Source organism: Vulpes lagopus, chromosome 19, assembly GCF_018345385.1.
Source record: "Vulpes lagopus strain Blue_001 chromosome 19, ASM1834538v1, whole genome shotgun sequence".
In the NCBI taxonomy this organism is placed as follows: Eukaryota; Metazoa; Chordata; class Mammalia; order Carnivora; family Canidae; genus Vulpes; species Vulpes lagopus.
The window spans coordinates 14,734,361-14,752,837 of NC_054842.1; the positions used below are offsets into that span (position 1 = coordinate 14,734,361).

General features: G+C 37.3%; 1 protein-coding gene across 21 annotated transcripts in view; it reads right to left on the reverse strand.

The window, feature by feature from the left end:
- Positions 1–578: 578 nt before the first annotated feature.
- The window catches only part of RBMS3 (RNA binding motif single stranded interacting protein 3), a 1,727,904-nt gene continuing 1,710,005 nt past the window's right edge, over positions 579–18,477 (reverse strand). For 16 of the 21 annotated variants that reach the window (XM_041733599.1, XM_041733601.1, XM_041733598.1 and 13 more), the window contains 3 exons: positions 17,651–17,731; positions 14,679–14,806; positions 579–7,167 (listed from right to left, as the gene is read on the reverse strand). In XM_041733599.1, coding sequence (XP_041589533.1) covers positions 7,161–7,167; positions 14,679–14,806; positions 17,651–17,731 — 216 coding nt within the window. In that variant the 3' untranslated portion in view covers positions 579–7,160. Of the gene's footprint in view, positions 7,168–14,674; positions 14,807–17,650; positions 17,732–18,477 lie in introns of those variants that run through there. The other 5 variants (XM_041733610.1, XM_041733608.1, XM_041733607.1 and 2 more) reach the window with 1 other exon arrangement.

Here is an 18,477-nt window from a genome sequence, read left to right on the forward strand (position 1 = left end):
ATTATAGCACAGAATATTTGTGGCCCTTGAATAAGAGCTCCCAGTTACCTTAGATGATCCTAGACCAGAGAAATCTAATTTCTGCTGTTTGCTTACCACAGTCCTCCATAGCTTGATGAATGGATATTTTTGATTTTGGTTGACTTGGATTTTAATCCTTATAGAGTCAAGGTGTCAAAAGAAAATTTTCATGTATAACTCTGTCTCCTGGCCTTTACAAAAGATGTCTCAAGTTGTTGGTAGATTTTAGGCATGTTTGGAGACAGGAACTGGACTATCTCTGAAGCATAAAGACTAGGAAGCATGTGTGAGGTTAGGAAGACCTAAAGGGTCTCTTCCCACCAAAGCCCCTAACTCGAGTTTTTCTCAGCCTCTTGCGTGGATGGAATGCTCTCTCCTCTCCTAGTTTTTGTTACCAAGGATAGTATGCTGCTGCTACTGCTGCTGCTGCTGCTGCTTCTGGCATCCTACGGGAAGCCAGCAGTATACCCAATTAAATACAGAAACTACTCCTTCCCACTGGTCCCTCCCTCAACCCATTTCTGGAACAGTGAAGAAAAGCACAACAGACTACTTGATTGATTTTATTTTCATTTTTTATTGAAAGCTTCATCAAAGAAAACAGAAGTTTAAACCTAACATCCACTGATCTACAGAAAGCCCAAGGAATGGGGGAAATGGTAGCTAATTTGACTGTGGTACAGATGAAAAAATTAAAAATAAAACCAGAAACACCATAGAATTACAGAACTTTCCATGACAGAGACAGCGGTACAAAATGCTCTTAAATAAAGTTCAAATTTGAATGATGTTTCATAAGTTCCATGAAGTCAAATATGGCCTAAAACAATGGTTTTTAAAAAAGCTGTGTCCCATTTTTTTTTCTTTAAAGAAACTGGGTATTTCATAGCAAGTATACTTTTATGTGTATTTTTTTAATTAAGATCCCAATTATATTCCTCTTTTTTTTAAATAAATGGAAGCATTAATTTCAAGAATGCAAAAAACTTATTCAAGTGTCTCTTTGAAATAGTTTTTATAGTTCCTGAAAAGTATGAAATAACTCACTTTTTCATATATGACGAAATGACATTTTTGGGGGAGGCGGACAGAGCATCTTTCTTAATAATATAAGACCAGAAGGTTTAAAATACAAAGCATAACACTAAAGTTACACTTTGGACACTACTTAATTTGAAATGATCAGAAAAAATCCACTGGAGTGTCAAGGTCATTCACCCTTATTACTGTGATGCAAAACAAACAAAAAAAATTAACAAAAACAAAGCATTTTTCTTGCCAAAGATTTAAGATGGGGACAAGAGTGTATATTTAACCAAGAGATGCTATTATATTCTCATAACTCAATTTTGAGTTGACATTTTCTTCTAGTTAAAATTTCAATAGTGAACGAAACCAAAACAGCTTTCTTTTGAGGGAAGCCAAATACTTTGCTACAGGTTTTTCCCCCCTTTGTTTTTGCAAGAATACAGCCAACTCTCAATTATTTGCAATGAATGGGAAAGAGACATCATGGCTAATAAAAAGCCATGGTATATAATGCACTGACAGTTTTACCAATGATTTTAAACTTCTTCGATAAATTGAGACTTAACAAAGAAACAGACTGATTTGAATCTGATTTCCAAATGTTTCTTTTCCATCCTCAGGGTGAAATGCTAATAAAAGGAAACAGAGCCCAAGACCTAACAGTTGAAAAGAGAAGACAAAACAAATCTACAAAGTAGATAGCCCTTCAAAAATTGAGAGTGATTGTATTTCTGCAAGACTCAGTCATTGGGGAAGTTACTAATGGGAGTGAATAAAATGGAAGAAAAGTGTGACTCTGTGGCCTAGAGGTTCTTCCTACAGACTCCAAGCTTGATCTCACCTCTGCTCCAGCTTTAAAGCTTCCTGACAGGAAGAAGCATTTCTTAAAATATTATTTTTCCTTTCAGAAATACAAAGAAATGAGCATTAAGAAGCCATCCATCCTTTATTTGTGTGACGGGGAGCATATGTATTGGGGTATAAACTGAAAGAGAAGAAAAACCACCAATCTGGGGTAAGCTCCCCTGCTTCACATGAGAAAAGATTTTGGGGGCAACTCAGGGATCTTGTATTTAGCTCTGTACTGTACTGGACTCCATGCAGTCCACAAAGGACAGCCATGACCAAGGGCACTTGGATTAAGGGAGCGACTTCATATTTAAGAATATTGGGTAAGAAATGTTAAATTTGAGTTAGACTCAACTGTCTTCCAATACCTCAGTGGATGTCATGTGTAACAAATTGATTCATTAATGAAATCCCATTATCACTCTGTCACAGGAAGGGTATAGTGTACAGAATCAATGATCCTGTTTAAATTCTGCTAGTTCCTCAGATTGGAGTGAGATGCTGTCAGTTCTCGGTAAGCTCAAAATTTTGAAGGATGCCAGGCACAATAACACAAAAACCAAAGTCTCATCCTTCACTCCCTACTGTGGACGAGAACATAGACCAAGGCTCTAAGACATGTTTAACTTTGTTAGGAAGTGTGATTCTTCAAATGTGCTGAATGTTGTTTACCCACACAAATAAATATTACCTTTTATTTGATCTGATATCATCTAAAAACATTTACCACTGAAACCCACTTAAGAATTTCTCTCTGCTTATCAGCTCATCTACAGTGGTTCATGCACGCAAATTACAAATGAGACTGAGTTGTCAAATGTATTTTTCGTTTCTTACTAACATTATAATCTGTCTAGACAGTCCATTGAAACTTCTGAATCATGAAGTGCTGCAAAAGTGCTACTCAACCAAATCTCACTCTTCATTAATGGGGATTTTAGGCCACTGTAAAATATATATAGGTATAGAATAGACATCTCAAATATTCAAATTAACCTTTTTTTTAGAAAAAAAAAGCTACTCTGTTTTTGTCATACATGAACTAAAATGATTTTTACACAGTTTTGCAAGAGGTTGATGTATTCTGCAGGTAGAGTGAACTTCCTGCTCCATCCAGTCTTTTTCTGCTCTCAGCCTTCCTTCTCTAACATGAGTGTTTTTAATACCATGTAGTTTTTCACTAGAATGTGTGGAAGTGAGTCTTGTATGCTGTCAAATGTGGCAGATCTGTTAAAGTCACAGGAAGAGCTGATTCAAGTGAAGCATGGAGATAACATCTGAATGATTGAAATTTACCAACAAAACTAACCCTGGCCAAACTGAAGTTAGGTAGAGGATTTTCTTTCTTTCCTTTCTTTCTTTCCTTTCTTTCTTTTCTTTCTTTCTTTCTTTCTTTCTTTCTTTCTTTCTTTCTTTCTTTCTTTCTTTCTTTCTTTCTTTTTTTTTTAGAATATTATGTCACTTGCAACAATCGTGACATGCCAGTCTTCAAGGAAAAACAGTACCCAACACCTGCTGGTTGTTAGCTTTAGCTTACCTAGGACCCAAGACATTTTTAGAACACATGGCCATGCATTGAGTCACTATGCATAATTTGTCTCCCTTGACAAAACTTTATCATTATTAAGAGAAAACCCATTCCTCCATTGACCATGTATCTAGAGTTTGAGTAAGATTACATTGATCCCATTTGGATTGGGATTTTGGTTTGTTTCCTCATGTTTAGAAGGCTTGACAATTAAAGTCTAAAGGAAAAATGGAAATAATCTGAATAAATATTTGGAAATCTGATGAACCAGAATACTTAAAAAAAAAAAAAAAAAGCCTTAAATAGGATTAGAATCACCATAATAACAATTGCTGATTAAATTAGGATTCTGATGTCTGCAAATATTGAACACATATTTTGATTTGTTTTATTCTTCATATAATGTAATGCTGCTTACCTGTTGATGTTTTTTATATTCCCCCAGACTTGACTCTTAAAAACAACCATTAGGTAAGATGACAGATGCAAATTTAAACATGTGCCATTTTTCCTTCTTTTTTTTTCCTTTTTGATTTCCAATAAGATATTTTCTTGAATGGCATGATATAAAAAATCCAAACACAAAACACACATGGACACATAAAATGACAGGTAATTTCCTTGCGCCTGAAGTGGCTTAAAAAAATTGAGATCATTGAAATTTCATAGTTGAAAAAAATGTTTCTGAATGTATAAATAAAGCAGTAGTTTTGAATAGAAACAGGAAGTTACCTAGGCACATTCATCAGCCACATGGTAGCTACCTCTTAGCCTCATTGTTGATTGCGTAAATGAGACTTTCTTTGTATCACATTAAGGTTTTTTTTTGTTTTTTTTTTTTTACAGAAACAAAAGAAAGCATGTTGGTTTCATATTCAAATGAAATATGCCCAGGATAATCCTTATTTATACAAAGAGTTCAGAGACTGAAAAAGAGAAACGAAAAGCACAGTTCCTATACATGTTCGATTATACCCACCCCCTGTGACTCAGGAGCCCACTTCTCAAAGAAAAAACTTAAGTGCCACCCTTGAAATACATGAGAAGCTGAAGGACAGAACAGAAGAAAGTATAAATTTAAGATTCTCTCTAAATCATGGAAAACCATTAAGGAATGGGTGTCACCAGAGGGAATTTCTCTGTAGCACATGCTACTACATTTTCTTGGACACATTTTTGCCTCTAATTTGATTGCAAAAATAGGGAGTCGCTTTCTAGACTTGAGCTTCCAATTCATGGATTTTCAAATAAGAAAACAGAGCCCATTTCAACACAAGGCCTCTGTTGACAGGTCATAAATAGTGGAATATTGACAATTTCAGATGAGCCAAACTCACTACTGATATTGACCTAAAGGGAGTATGATTTGCCTTTTAAGTTTTTTCAGTTTTTAAAAGCCTACCCTGTTTTCTTTTACAGTGCACTTCATGCATTTCCTTCTTCCTTCTGGACTAAGACAGTTTTCTTGGACTTAGCTTGTGAAAAGACTTTCACCCATCTGATTGCAATGATCCATTCAGAAAGCAACTCTAGGGCATGGTTCAATTAACATAGTTCCATCGGTCTCAAGTTCAGGTGAAACTATACAGGTTGAACATGGATTCCATGAGTCAAATATGCAGAGATGTTTGTTAAGTCAAATTAATCCATTTTAGACAAAGTTTTGCATCATTCTCAATGCAAATATATCTACTTGAGCAGATCTAATTCTTTTGGTTCTTATTGATATAAATCATACAATTTCTTGATTGTCAACTAGCATCTTAAAAGCTTACCTAAATTTCACTAATAGAATCCTCAATCTTATTGGTCCTACTTGTCTCAGAGAGCAAAACTGAAAAAAAAAAAAAAGGTCTGTTTTTGTCCTTCTTCTGACAACACCAGGGTATGAAAATACAATGAAAGGAGGCAAAAAGAAGATATCCCCTCCCCAACTGCAGAATCAAGGTGGCTGTTCATGGCAGGATGAACAAAGACTGAGGTGAGAAGACAAAACCTAGAGGTGTTGGACGTTAGAAGGAAGACTATTGTTACAAATACAATGAGACCTTTTCAGGAGACCACTCATCACTTAACAGAATATCACTACGCTTTTTTGACAAGTGACCTTTCAGACCAGTTCGAGAAGGATCTTTAGTTCAAAGTTCACAGAAAGGAATTTCAACCTGTTAAACAAGTGCCTCAGCTTATTGGTGGCCATCATTAGAGGTGTCACTATTCAAGAGAGCTAGTAAGGAACCAGAAAAGCTCACAGAATGAATATAAAGCCTTTTGGCTCTATCAGTTGGTATCCAGAACTCTTCGCGCTGAAACTGCTGAACACAGCAGGTGCAAGCTTCTGCTAGTATCAACAAATGCACATTAAAAAACAAAAAACAAACAAAAAAAACCCATTTTTTGTTTTGTTTGGTTTTGCAGTATGTAAAACACCAGTGGAAGGTAGTTTAAACAAACAACAAAGTAAGAACTGGTCCGGCCATGTAGGTCAAATAAAATTTTTAAAAAGAAAAGAGAAGAAAAGGAAAACAACCTCTATCTTCTGGACTGCAATAGGGTGCCACTTCATCTTTGGTATAAAATAGGCCATCCATAGGCTGAATTTGATCACAACTAGGAAAGACTACAGAAATTGTCAACAATTTCTCTATCTATTGCTTTTTTTGTTTTTTTGTTTTTTTTTTTTTTGCACTTTTTGACCATAAGCTCCTATCTACTTAATTTTTTTTAATGCTCTTAAGCTAGGTTTTGCAATGTGACAAGCAAAGCTGACTAAAAACTTTGTAAAGCTCATAAAAAAGACTGCAGATAAAAAGCACTAATGCTTTTGCTAGCGATCACGCTTCGTAAATAAAAAAAATCTGCATTCTGCCCTCCAAACACGCATTATTTCTAATGCAATTGTTTTTAAACCAACATTAATAACTTTACCGTAAAATGTTTTAGCCTTCTAGAATGATTCAACACTTAAGACAAAGTTCATGAAAAGTCCCAGCATTTTCCCAATTCTTGCAGTTGCCATGGTTTCTTTTATCAACAAATTTTCTTCAAATGAAGAAAAACATTTTCTTTTAAACTGTACAGTTTTTTTTCACCCTAAAAACTCATAGTCTTAAACTTCTGTACCAGTTAAAGCCGGCACAATATTTCAATTCTTTCTTGAATTTTTTTTAACAAGACGTTGACAGCTTGCCTCGAGAGCCTTTGACGTCCTTAAAATTAAGGCAATTAAGATTCAAGATAAACCTTACCTAAATATTTCTAGGAAAACAATAAAATAAAAAACCAACCCACTAGCTTTAAACAAAAAGGGGGAAAGAAAGAGTAGCTTAGTTACTGAGGAAGACAATTTGTTTCCATTTCTGCTTTGCCCACCTCTTGACATCTGATTTTCCGTTAAAAAAAAAAATCTATCTACATCTTCTGGTAAATTCTGAATTCAAATGTTCTTCTAGATAAAATGTCAACCTTCTTCATTTTGTTTCGTTGTTGGTTTTTGTTTGTTTCCTCTTCTGGGATTTTTTTCTTTAAAAAAAAAAAGATGGCGAAAATAAACTGTCAGACCACATGAAGGAACCATTTGCACAGCACATAAAAACACTTTGTTTTCACTGGGTAAAGTAGAAAAAAAAAAAAAGCATTCCATCGACGCCTGTGCAAACTGGAAGCCAACTTCCTGTTCAATGAAGTTTCTTCATTCAAGGCAAAGTTTCAGACGAACATTCTTCAGTCTTGTTTATGGTCTGTGGAAACAATTGGGTACAAGCGGTCATTACATCAAAGCAACTCTGAAATCACCTTGTGTGCTCTTTTCCAGTAAGATCTCTTTAAAAGATACCAAGTTCTTTCAATATCTAGTAAATTGTACAAGTTTTAAATTCCACCACTTTCATACAAATATATATTTAAGCCAGAGAGTTTGTTCACATTAAATATTGAGGCTTATAGAATGAGAATATCCCTTCATAACTCCTGTGGGATTCATCACTAACTCAGTTAACAAATATGCGCATCCCTACTATGTACCCAAGATACAACAATGATTGTGTGTTACCCTGTGGTATTCACCAAGTATATTCACAGAAGCCTTATTTGGCCAATAAAGTAGTAAGACAGTTAAGAGGCAATGAATTTTGTTCACTTTACCGCTTCTCCTCTTTTTCCTTGTTCACCCATGTCATCAAGTTTTCTAATTCTTGAGAACGGGGACTATATTCTACTTCCACTTTTTACTCTCCAGGAATCTGGCAGATGGTATGCATGCACATAATAAATGTTTAACTAGGCAAATGTCATTTTTACTTCTGTTGCTTTGCCTAGGCTAGCCAAACAATGTCTTCTGCTTCTGTTCCATCTACAATTGCAGGGTTGAGCTTCTAGTGGGTCGACCTTGATGCTTAGCCCTTCCATCCACAGACTAGAATTCTGTTAAATAATTTCAGGGATATAAAAAATGATTTTGAAACTATCCATAGGTCAATTTAGATTAAGTCTACTTCTTTCAGTGCCTTGCAGGTTCTTCTGATGCCTAGTTGCTTAATGTAGTAAAGTAACCTCAGGGTTATTGAGGGTGTCCAGGCTGTTCACTGTATAAGCTGCATGGCTGAGGGAGTTTGTGGGGGCTAAATTCCCGCCTAAAATCTGATCCCCAACCTGCGTCCTCTAGTGCAGGACTGCATTTGTTCTGAGCAAGTGGGCTTTATTCACATTCACAAAGTGTCCTTAAGGATGTTTTAAGTTATATGACAGGTAGGCTGGGATGATCCAGAGAGGTTTTTTCTTCCTAATTTGCAAAACGTGTTCATACGAGTCAGCTGTGCCTCTTAGAAGCCTAAGGATCTTACATGTTCTTAGGATCATGTAAGAAAAGCAACTAGTTGAGAATTGATATTTCCATTTTTAACCAATAGGTTAAGTTTCTAAGAATACATATTTTGTGTATGTTATATGAAAAAGTGGGGTTTCTTTTAAGAAGAAATGACATTAAAAATTTCATAATAGCAGCAACAATAAGGGAAACTTTATCAGTAGTAGTCATGGGAACCATGGTATATATTTGATTTCTGTACCTTTGCAAAGTATAGACTTACTTCATTTATTTCTAAAAACCTACCTTGTTGTGGGAACAAAATGTTTCATTCAGTTTTGTGTTTTTGTTTGTTTTTTTGGCCTGTTCTTTGCTCCCACACCCATCTTTTACCTGGTATTATTTATCTAGCAGACAATGCCTAATACACCATCAATCTCTGCAACAGCTGCTCCATGACCCGTGTCTTAGCCAAAGGATTACAGTGACATAGAACACTCACACTGCTCAGGTATGTCCTGTGCACTGGTCTTGAAGCATCCATATTTATGAGCTAGGCTACAGACACTTTCAAGCTATAACCTTACGCAAAGGTTTCCAATAGCCCTCTCCTATCAAGTGGTCTCAATGTTACACAAAAACAAATGAGGAGAAATGAATGGTTGTCCTTTGCATTTTCTTGGTTGCTAGCTGAAGTTGGAAGGGACAGGGTGTTGCTATTCAATAGAACTGAATTCCCTCCTCTCCACCTTCTCTGTCCTAGATGAAGTATGAAAATCATGTTGAGAGTGAACATTTTGTCACAAGTTTGCAAAAACTCTCAGAATTCCCAAGCTGGACTTTACATGCTAATCTTTCAGGAAGTGAAACATTTGATTTATCTTGCCCTCTAGGAGGTCCAGCTATTAGCATTTTAATAGCTTTGAAGACGACTGCAATTAAGAAAGCATTTCACTTAGGTTAGAGGTTGTTTCCCACACTCTTTGGGACCCCCACCCCAACTCCCGGGGTATGGTTGTTAAATTCTCCCTCAGCACTAAAACCTAATTTATACTCTGGAGAATGCTGATCTAATCTCCCCCTCTAAAGAAGAGGAGAAGGAGGCTCCAAAGGGTTGTCACTCAAAGATTGACAAAGATTTTACATATTAAAGTTAACTTTGCTTGAAGACTCCTATTTTTCAAGCCTTCGTCATTTTTAAGATTTCTTAAATAGCACAAAGAAAAACCGTTAACTCGGACAGGAACTGGAATTTCCACAGAACTTTCAAAACAAACCACAGGTATCATCTCTGCCTTTGCAGATAAAAGCCCCAAGCCCCTTTTGCATTAGCAGCCTCTTTTAACAGGAAAAAAAAAAAAAAAAAAAGCATGAGTACAAAATGTGAAGACCTGTTTTTTAGCTTGGAAAGTGGAATTTGGAATAGTAAAATATTTGTTGCTATAGATCCCAAATATGACCTTTCTATTCATATGCTCATCATTTCTACTTCTTAAACTTTTGTTCTGCAACCTTCTGTTGTGATGTCTGTAATTTACTTCAAAATATCTTTAGTATGAACATTATGCTGCTAAATGTATGTGTGACGGGTTAAGCTGCTTTTCAAGGGCACTTAGCTACACAACTCAGGATTTCACACCCCACAGGTCAGCTAATATTTAATGAGAAAAGCCAGAGGTTTCTACAAGTACTTGAAACTCTCCGTATCTCAATTAGCATAATGATTGTCAGAAATGGGGTGCCTGAAGAAAGTAGTGGCATGTTAATTAGCATAATGATGCTAGAAATAAGCTGCCACTTGTGAAACTTAGAGCATTCAAGTTCACGTGGATTGGGTAAAATATTTTAGAGACCCTCTGTACTCTAGGTGAAAGGTACAGTTAGATTGTAGGGACATTTGTAGCTTCATAACTTAAGGGATACTCCTTGTACCTTGATTTCAAAACAAAGCTGTAACAGAAGAGCTTTCTAGTGGCCTCTTTAAGGATAACATAGTCCTGACTCTAGAAAATGGTCAGATCTAATCTGAGTGAATCTCTCATGTTAAGTACATTTAAATTACTTAAAGGAACAGAGCTGGGTCTTTATCAAGTGTACAGAGCAAGCCAGATTAATTTATTGAGCAAGCCAAATTTATCACTTCATCTCTTATGAATGCTTCCTTGATAAACGTCTCTGTGGATACTCTCACATCCCCCAAACTTTTCCCAGTGATCATTATGTAAGAAAAAGAACCCAGGTGTTTACATGTCCCATACGCTTAGCTTAATTCTGTCTTCTTAAATGGTTCTGTAGACTCTCATGCCTTACCATGACACAGGTCAGCTTCCCTTGGCTGAAACTGATAAAAACTTGGAGTCACATTAATTTCTTCCTTTTAGAAATTTTCAGAATAGATTGTTATCCATCAATTTATTTGACCTTGAATATTATTTTTGCTTTCATTCGATATGTTAGTGTTGTCATTTCAAGTCAAAAAAGCTCCTGGCGATATGCAGCACGTCAGAGAGAGGAAGTTGAGAATATAAAAAGACCTGTTAAAAATCTGCTTCAGGTTTAAAGAAATGTACACAAGGCAATGCCAGTGGTTTTCACGTGGCACACATTTGAAATGTTCCATGTTCCAGGGTGTTCTCATCTCTGGCATGATGCCACAAACATGCCCTGTGGAACATCCTGTAACATACATTCCTGCATAAGTGCAAGGGAAATGCCTTCAAATGAGGAAACCCCTCACCATAATGCTTACCACTGTGAGCACACGTGTGGAGGGTTTCTTCCTTCCATACTTATTATCTATGGAAAGGCCCACATTATCAGCCATAGGAATCTGTGGTCCAAAGCACGTAACCATGGTGTGGGTAGCTTTGAAATGTTTAAACACTTAAAGTTTCACGTCATCAGACTCAGACTTCCTCAGATATTTCAGGGAATAAAGCTTCTTTGAATTGACTTGTTGTAGGGATAATTAAAATTGTTTATCTTTCCCTCTTTGGCTTTTATATTATCTTCTCCTTCCCCCCCTTAGCAACATCAGTAATTCCATGGTTTTGTTTGAAATTGTAAAGCCCTTTTTTACCTTTTCTTCTTACTTTGGTTTATCTCCTCCCCCCCTCCCCCCCACTTCCATCCCATTACACTTGCCACCATCTTACTTCACACTTTTTGTTCCCTCTTGTCTGAATCATTGCAATCATTGGACTGTTTCCATTGCTTCCAAATCCATCTTTGAGCTCAACTGAAGGAGTATTTGTAGAACAAAGGAAATGCTGTCCAAGTACCTCCATGAGACATCCGATATTAGAATCTGGCTCCAATCTGCTTTTTTTTTTTTTTTTTTTACACTATTGTACTCTTCTGAATCCCCTTCTCAAAGAAGCACTCTGAGCCTTCCCATCTCTGGACTTTGGCCAACCTGTTATTCTACCTAGAACACCACTTGACTATCTGTAAGACCCTATTCCAGGTGCTACAACCTCCACCAAAGCTGATCTAGTAGAGAAAAATTAAATGCATTCTATTACTATAGTTTTTTTTTTTTTAAAAAGAGCCCTTGCAGTATGCACATCATGTCTATATATACATCTAAATCTCGTACTAGATTGTAAATTCTGGAGGGCAGGGATCCTGTCTCCTAGCACAGAGACTGGCCTGAGGCTGAATACTCTAAGTGTGGAGGTGGGTGGGGAGACTCTCACTGGAATCTGGGAGAGGCATAGATGTTCTCTCTGAGTTAGGCAGGGCATCCCCTTCCCCACAGCATCATACAATGGTCATGAATGGTAGGGACAACCTGAGGAAGAAGAGAGCATCCTGTTGTGGGGCTCTAAGTGGGGGCAGCTGAAGCTGATTGAATCGCCAGGGGAAAGAGGATATTATAGACAGTTCAAGAAGGGGGTACTTTGTATCCTGAAAGCCATCCTTGAAACACATCCCTCCATACTCAGACTCCACTGGTCAATGGAGTCCTTGAAATACTACTCAAATGCTGGCCTTCCATCCCCTAACGTCTTCCAAAGCTTTTGTGGCTCTCTTCAAATAAAACTGAGAATGGTTCCTCTATACAAAGCCAAGTATCCAAGGACTAGAGCTTTCATAAAAACTGCCTGTTTGACTTGGTCTCTTACAGCATTTCCCCTACCTCTTCACCACACTCTAGCTGCAGGTTCGCATTCTAGACCTTTGGATTTCCTGGTTTTTTTGTTTGTTTGTTTGTTTGTTTTTTCTGCCTAGAATGTTTTTTTCTCCAAATCTCTCCAAGATTAGCTTGTAATTATCTTTCAGATCCAGGCCTCTGTGAAAGGCCTTGCCTGATAACAAACCTTTGGTATTTATCCTGTCACTTTCTATCACAAGGATCTTTTTAAAATATTTGCTTTGCAAATCTGTTTTTTTTTTTTTAATTATTGTTTGCTGATTGGCTCACTGACTGTGAGTCTACTCCTAGCAGGAAGTAAACTCCAAGAGAATAGGAAAAGCACCTGCCTTTTTCATTGCTCTTTTCCTGGCATCTGAAATTCTGTGCATCACATAGTAGGCATTATATCAATAACTGCTGACTGGCTGAATGAAAGCATCTCTTTTATTTACCCAGACATCATTAAACTGTTAGCAAGAGAAGGGTCTAGGATCACCCGTTTCCTCATTATGCTCAGAAACAGCAAAAGCCAGCTTCACCTACTCACCAAGTGTTTCTGGCAAACATAGTAGCTCTCGTTTCCAGTGTCTCTCACTGTGCTTCCACATAGCCAGCCTCTGGCTCCTTTCTCATACATTACCCTCTGAACAGACTGAAAAAATTCCAATATGCTTGGAACAGAGGATCAGAGACTACTATATTGTGCGGTGTGTGTAAAAGTGATTCACATAGGCTATAGGTGAATTAAAAATAAAAACAAGAAACAAAAACACAAAATGTTTTATTCTTATGGATCATTCCTGAAAGTTGTTATGTGATAATAATAATAATAGTAATAAAGTTAATAAAAAAAGTAATAAAGGTCAAGTCAGCATATTTCACTTGGAAGACTACCTTTAGAAGCTAAACTACTCATAGAAGACTCCATTACCATGATTAATCTTTCAACAACAAACAAATCTCTATGTATTGAGGTTAAAGAGGAATGATCAAGAAATGGGAGTGATACTCTGCAGACAGGAAGGATCTCTTGGGAATTGTCTATTCACTGGGGCTTTGATCGCTACCTACAAATTAGAATAGTTTGCACAAGATATCTCTATATAGATGGAATTTTTGTTAATTACTTTGGTTTCAAAATCTCTCAAATTTTAGTCTACATAATTACTCAACACAAAGCCAACTGTACTTTATAAGTGACTTAAAGATTTGAAAGAGTAATTCAGATACATGATTGTTGCTTTGGCGTTTAAATCCTAAGTAAGACTCCACATTGTTTTATATTTTACAGCACCCTTTTTCTTTTTTTAAAGATTTTATTTATTCATTCATGAAAGAAACACAGAGAGAGAGGCAGAGACACAGGCAGAGGGAGTAGAAGGCTCCATGCAGGAAGCCTGACGTGGGACTTGATCCCGGGTCTCCAGGATCAGGCCCTGGGCTGAAGGTGGCGCTAAACCACTGAGCCACCCGGGCTGCCCTACAGCACCCTTTTTCATGAACTACTTTACTGTGGTTCAAAGCAACCTTGCAAAAGGAGTGTTTCTATCTCCATTCAAGAATGCAGGCTCACTGGGGCACCTGGGTGGCTCAGTCTGTTAAGCATCTGCCTTTAACTCAGGTCAGGATCTCGGGGTCCTGGAGTTGAGCCCCATGGGGCTCTCTGCTCAGCAGGGAGTCTGCTTCTCCCTCTGTGCTATCTCTCTCTCAAATAAATAAATAAAATATTTAAAAAGTAAAGAATGCAGCTTCATCATCCAGTTTCAAATAGGAATATTGGAGTTTTCTCCAAAAATACATATGGTAGATTTTTTAAAATGCCTCCTTCTTCATTTAAGGCTTAGGTAAACTCTTATATTAACTCTGGGCTTGGCCATGTGACTTGCTTTGGCCTCTGGGGCAGTAGTAAATGCATCACAAACAGATTGAAGAGTGCTTCATTTGGGCTTCCTCTCTTGCTGTTCTCTGAATTCTGGGACTTCTATGTGAAAAAGCTGATGCAGGATCAGAAACACATGATCCATTTGCTTCCATCATTCAAGGAACAAACAATTAACACCCAGAAGCAGAGTTGTGAAAATGACCATCAGCTGTCCCCAGGTGTTTGAGCAATTCTAGTCAAGACCACAGGAACCATCCACCTGAGGTCAGCTCAAATTGTCAACCCACATAATCATGAACTAAAAGAACACTTTGTCACTAAGTTTGGGATAGTCTGTACTGCAGCAAAAGCTAACAGATAGAACATGAGAGAATGGTGTCAAGATGGTTGATCCTGAGAGAAAGAGCTTAGCATAGCCCGAACTTACTTAGACTGTTGGTAAGAATATGCAGGTGCATGTTCGTTGGATGTGTCCACTGCTATCTGTTGCTGCTGACCACTGGTGTCCTGGGATGAAGGTGCCACTGTCTGGGGAGAGGTATCAGCAACAACACCCTAAGGGAGCAAATAAGAACACAAAAGCCTTACTGGCTTTAGCAAAGGGCCTTTTTCCAGATGGACTATAGGGGGTAGCCCTTTTCTGTTTGGCTTGAGTAGAGTTGCACTCAGCCAAATGGAGCTACAGGAAGTACCCAAAGGAAAACCCCAGAGCATATCTGGATACAGGCTGAGGAATTCACTTCAATGTGTCACCAAGAGGCCTTGCCTTCAGAAACCCCCTACTGCAGTCAAATGGTGAGAAAATCATTTTCACCATACTTATAACTTTTAAACCATGGTTGCATATAGCCATTCTTAATAATAATTTCTTAATCAAAAACTCATGCAGGATTCCTATAAAAACTTGAATATTCAAACATTTCCCTGGGGTAGTCCACTGTGTCATGTCTCTTTGACTTGGCAAAACAATGGACTCTGACCTAAAAAAGGAAAAGAAAACAATACATAAAAGCTTCAAATTCCTTTAAAAGGCTAATGTTAGGTAGGTTTTCTCTTCAGCAATTTGATTTGGTTTGTTTTGTTTTCTACAGTATGAACTAGAATTCATTTTTAAGTATCAGAAAACAAACATCCTTAATTTTGATTTGCTACTTTCCTCACCCTCTCATTTCTCATAGATGCCAACAAGGAGTTGGTCATCTTTAGGGATAGATGTTTGCTTCTAAGAAAGGCACAGGTGGTTTTATTTGGCAGGTTGGAGGCCTAGAGAGGGCATTTCTCTGAATAGATTCTCTTAGATTTACTCATAGCCTTGGACATCTGCAGTGATGTCAGGTTTCAAATGTTCTTGTTCAACTCTCTGTCCCTAACTTAAAGTCCCTTAAATTGTTCCTCAGAATCCAAAAATTCTCCCTATATTACTTCAATCCTTTTTTTCTCTAATATAGTATTTGGTATTATGCATTTTTCTGAATGTCCCATCAGCATCTATTTGTGCTGATATTGATGAATTTTCAATGAGTGTTTTACATAGAAAAGTAGATTGGTGCTTTTTCTTTAAACACACATCAAAGCAACATATAAAAATGTACTTCCATTTCTCTTAGTGAAAGACTTCGTCTTTTTTTGGTAATCTCTTGCCCAACATGAGACTCAAACTCTCAGCCCTGAGATCAAAAGTTGCATGCTCCACACTAAGCTCTCCAGGCACCCCGACCCAAAAGACTTTTTTAAAATTATAGACTTCTTCTTTAACTATAGTTAGAGTGTTTCCAATAAGTCATACTGTCAAATGTGTCCCATTATTTTATGGTCATCAAAATGCTCAGATTCTGTAGATAAGCTTATCAATATGTTAGTGTAGACAGAGAAAAATGCAACTATTTAGAGATCTATGCTGAAAGTGCCTAGAATATCTAGATTCATTAACTGATGATCTAGATGTTTTTGATGGTCAAATATAGCAACACACAAAAAAACCCCAAAAAAGCCCACACGTATTTTACTCATGTAGTCTTAAAATTCTGAAAAACCAATTAAAACTTGTTCAATACTGATATATTCTTTGGGGCCCACAGGTCTAGAGCACATAAAAGATTTAAAATTGGACTTCCTTGACTTCCTAAATTACGTGGTGGTGTCCTCTTAAACTTCTATGCTTCCCAAACTTTGGTACTAGCAAATATCTGTCATGTACAAATATCTGTGTCAGATCCAGTTTATTCTGTGAAGATTTCCCCAATCTCTGTAGCTCTAGAGATTGGGAAAGTCATGGTAGACTTCCATGTGGAGGGATGCCAGCATCCTACTTGCTGGTCAACTCCTGCAGAAGAAATAGCATGGACTCCAGAGGAGTCCCTCTTGATGGGAAGAACTGCACTGTGACCATGATGGCAAATGTTAACAGGAGAAAGGGAAGAGTGGCAAGAGACAATAATGGCTAGGATTAGACAGAAATATATATGTCTAAGTGTTTTACTACTATCTACATAGCAGTATGCTCCCTTCTTTTCTATGTAGCTTGCTGGCCCTGTCCAGTAAAATAATGTGTACAGGGGATGGATTCAGCCCATTTGGGAAGAGAGAAAGAAAGGAATAAAGCTTCCATTAAAGACAAGATGACTTCATCATTTGAGGTAGCCACAACTTTTTAATTTTTTTTTAATCTGTAGGAAGCCACAAACTTGCCAAGGTTCATTCACTAAAGCAGTGGTTATTAATCCTTGATACATATTAGAATCACCTGAAGTTGTTTTTTTTTCCCCACCTGAGATCTTTTAAAAATCCTGATGTCCAGTCAATACTCCAGACAAATCAGAATCTGAGGACAGGACCCAGGCATAAATATTTTTTAAAGCTCTCTAAATAACTGCAAAAAATAATAAACAGAAAAGTTTGAGAACCAGTACACTAGTGAGAGTATAGACTCCCAAGGGATCTTGTTAAAATGCAAATTCTGATTCAGTAAGTCTGGGTGGTATCTTAGAGTTTGCATTTCTAACAAGCTCCCCAGTGATGCTGCTGGTGATGCTCATCCAGGGACCACTCTTTTGAATAACAAGGCACTAGTAAACTCATTCAAATAGTTGCAATCTTTTATCCTGCCCTATTTATGAGTATTTGTGGTTAACATCTGATGGGGTGGTGATTTGGTCTCTTATCTTTAAGTATGAATATGAAAATGTTACTCCCCTCTTTCCTGCATAGCAAATTAGTTTATTTCATGCGCAAAGCACAACATAGGCATGTTTGAATACTTTCATAGAGTGAGCTCGCAATGTCAAATTTTAAAGCAGCAAAAAACCACATGTAAGGATTGCTTGGGTTATGGGGGACCACAGTACCTGTGGCTGAGATTTGTCAACCCTACCTCTTTCTATAAGACAGAGATAGACTTACTTCAATAGAAACAGCTGTCGGAGGCACAGGCGTGTACTGGGGAATGTAGGTCCCTTGCATAGGAGCGGCAGCAGTCATATACTAGAGAGAATCAAAGAAAAATGCAGGTGAACTTGAGATTGCAACCAGCAAGTAAAATACATATCACATGAAACTGTTTTAGATGTGTAGCCCACAGACAGTGCATTATTAGATTCTATTTCGAATCTAAAACGAGGCAGTTCCTATCAGCCAAGAATGACTTTAGCTCACTGATTCAGTACGAACAGCAGCTCATCTCCAAAGTATCAGGGCAGTATCATCCCCCTTTCCTCCTTTAGCTTTTTAACCATTCTATCTTAGGTCCCAACATGGCAGTTTCACATCTAAAATATACATTCCATAACGGCAAGGGATGATGTCAAGTTTGTTTTTTTCTTCTCATTTTATTGCTAGCACCTATTACACAGTAGGCTCTCAACAAATCATTTGTTGAATGAATGAATCATCATGTTAGCAATAATTTCTTTGCTAACTAAAAAAAAATAGAATAATGCAAGAGATACGTTTGTAGCAACATTCAGAATTGGCACATGTCCTCATTTTGTCACTTTTCTAACACTTTTTTAGGTGCAAAAGATATAGTATTACAGGGAATGCCCAAGTCTCCTTTGTGCCCTTTCCCCCCTTCCATGCTCATGTCACTGTCAGTATCTCCTTCTCAACTCCTTTAATTCTCCAAATTTTCTTCATCTGGATGGACAATGAAATGGTCAAACCATTTTTCACTAAGCTGTAGTATTCAGTAAAACACGCATTGGGAATAACCTGATTTTATACATTGCAAA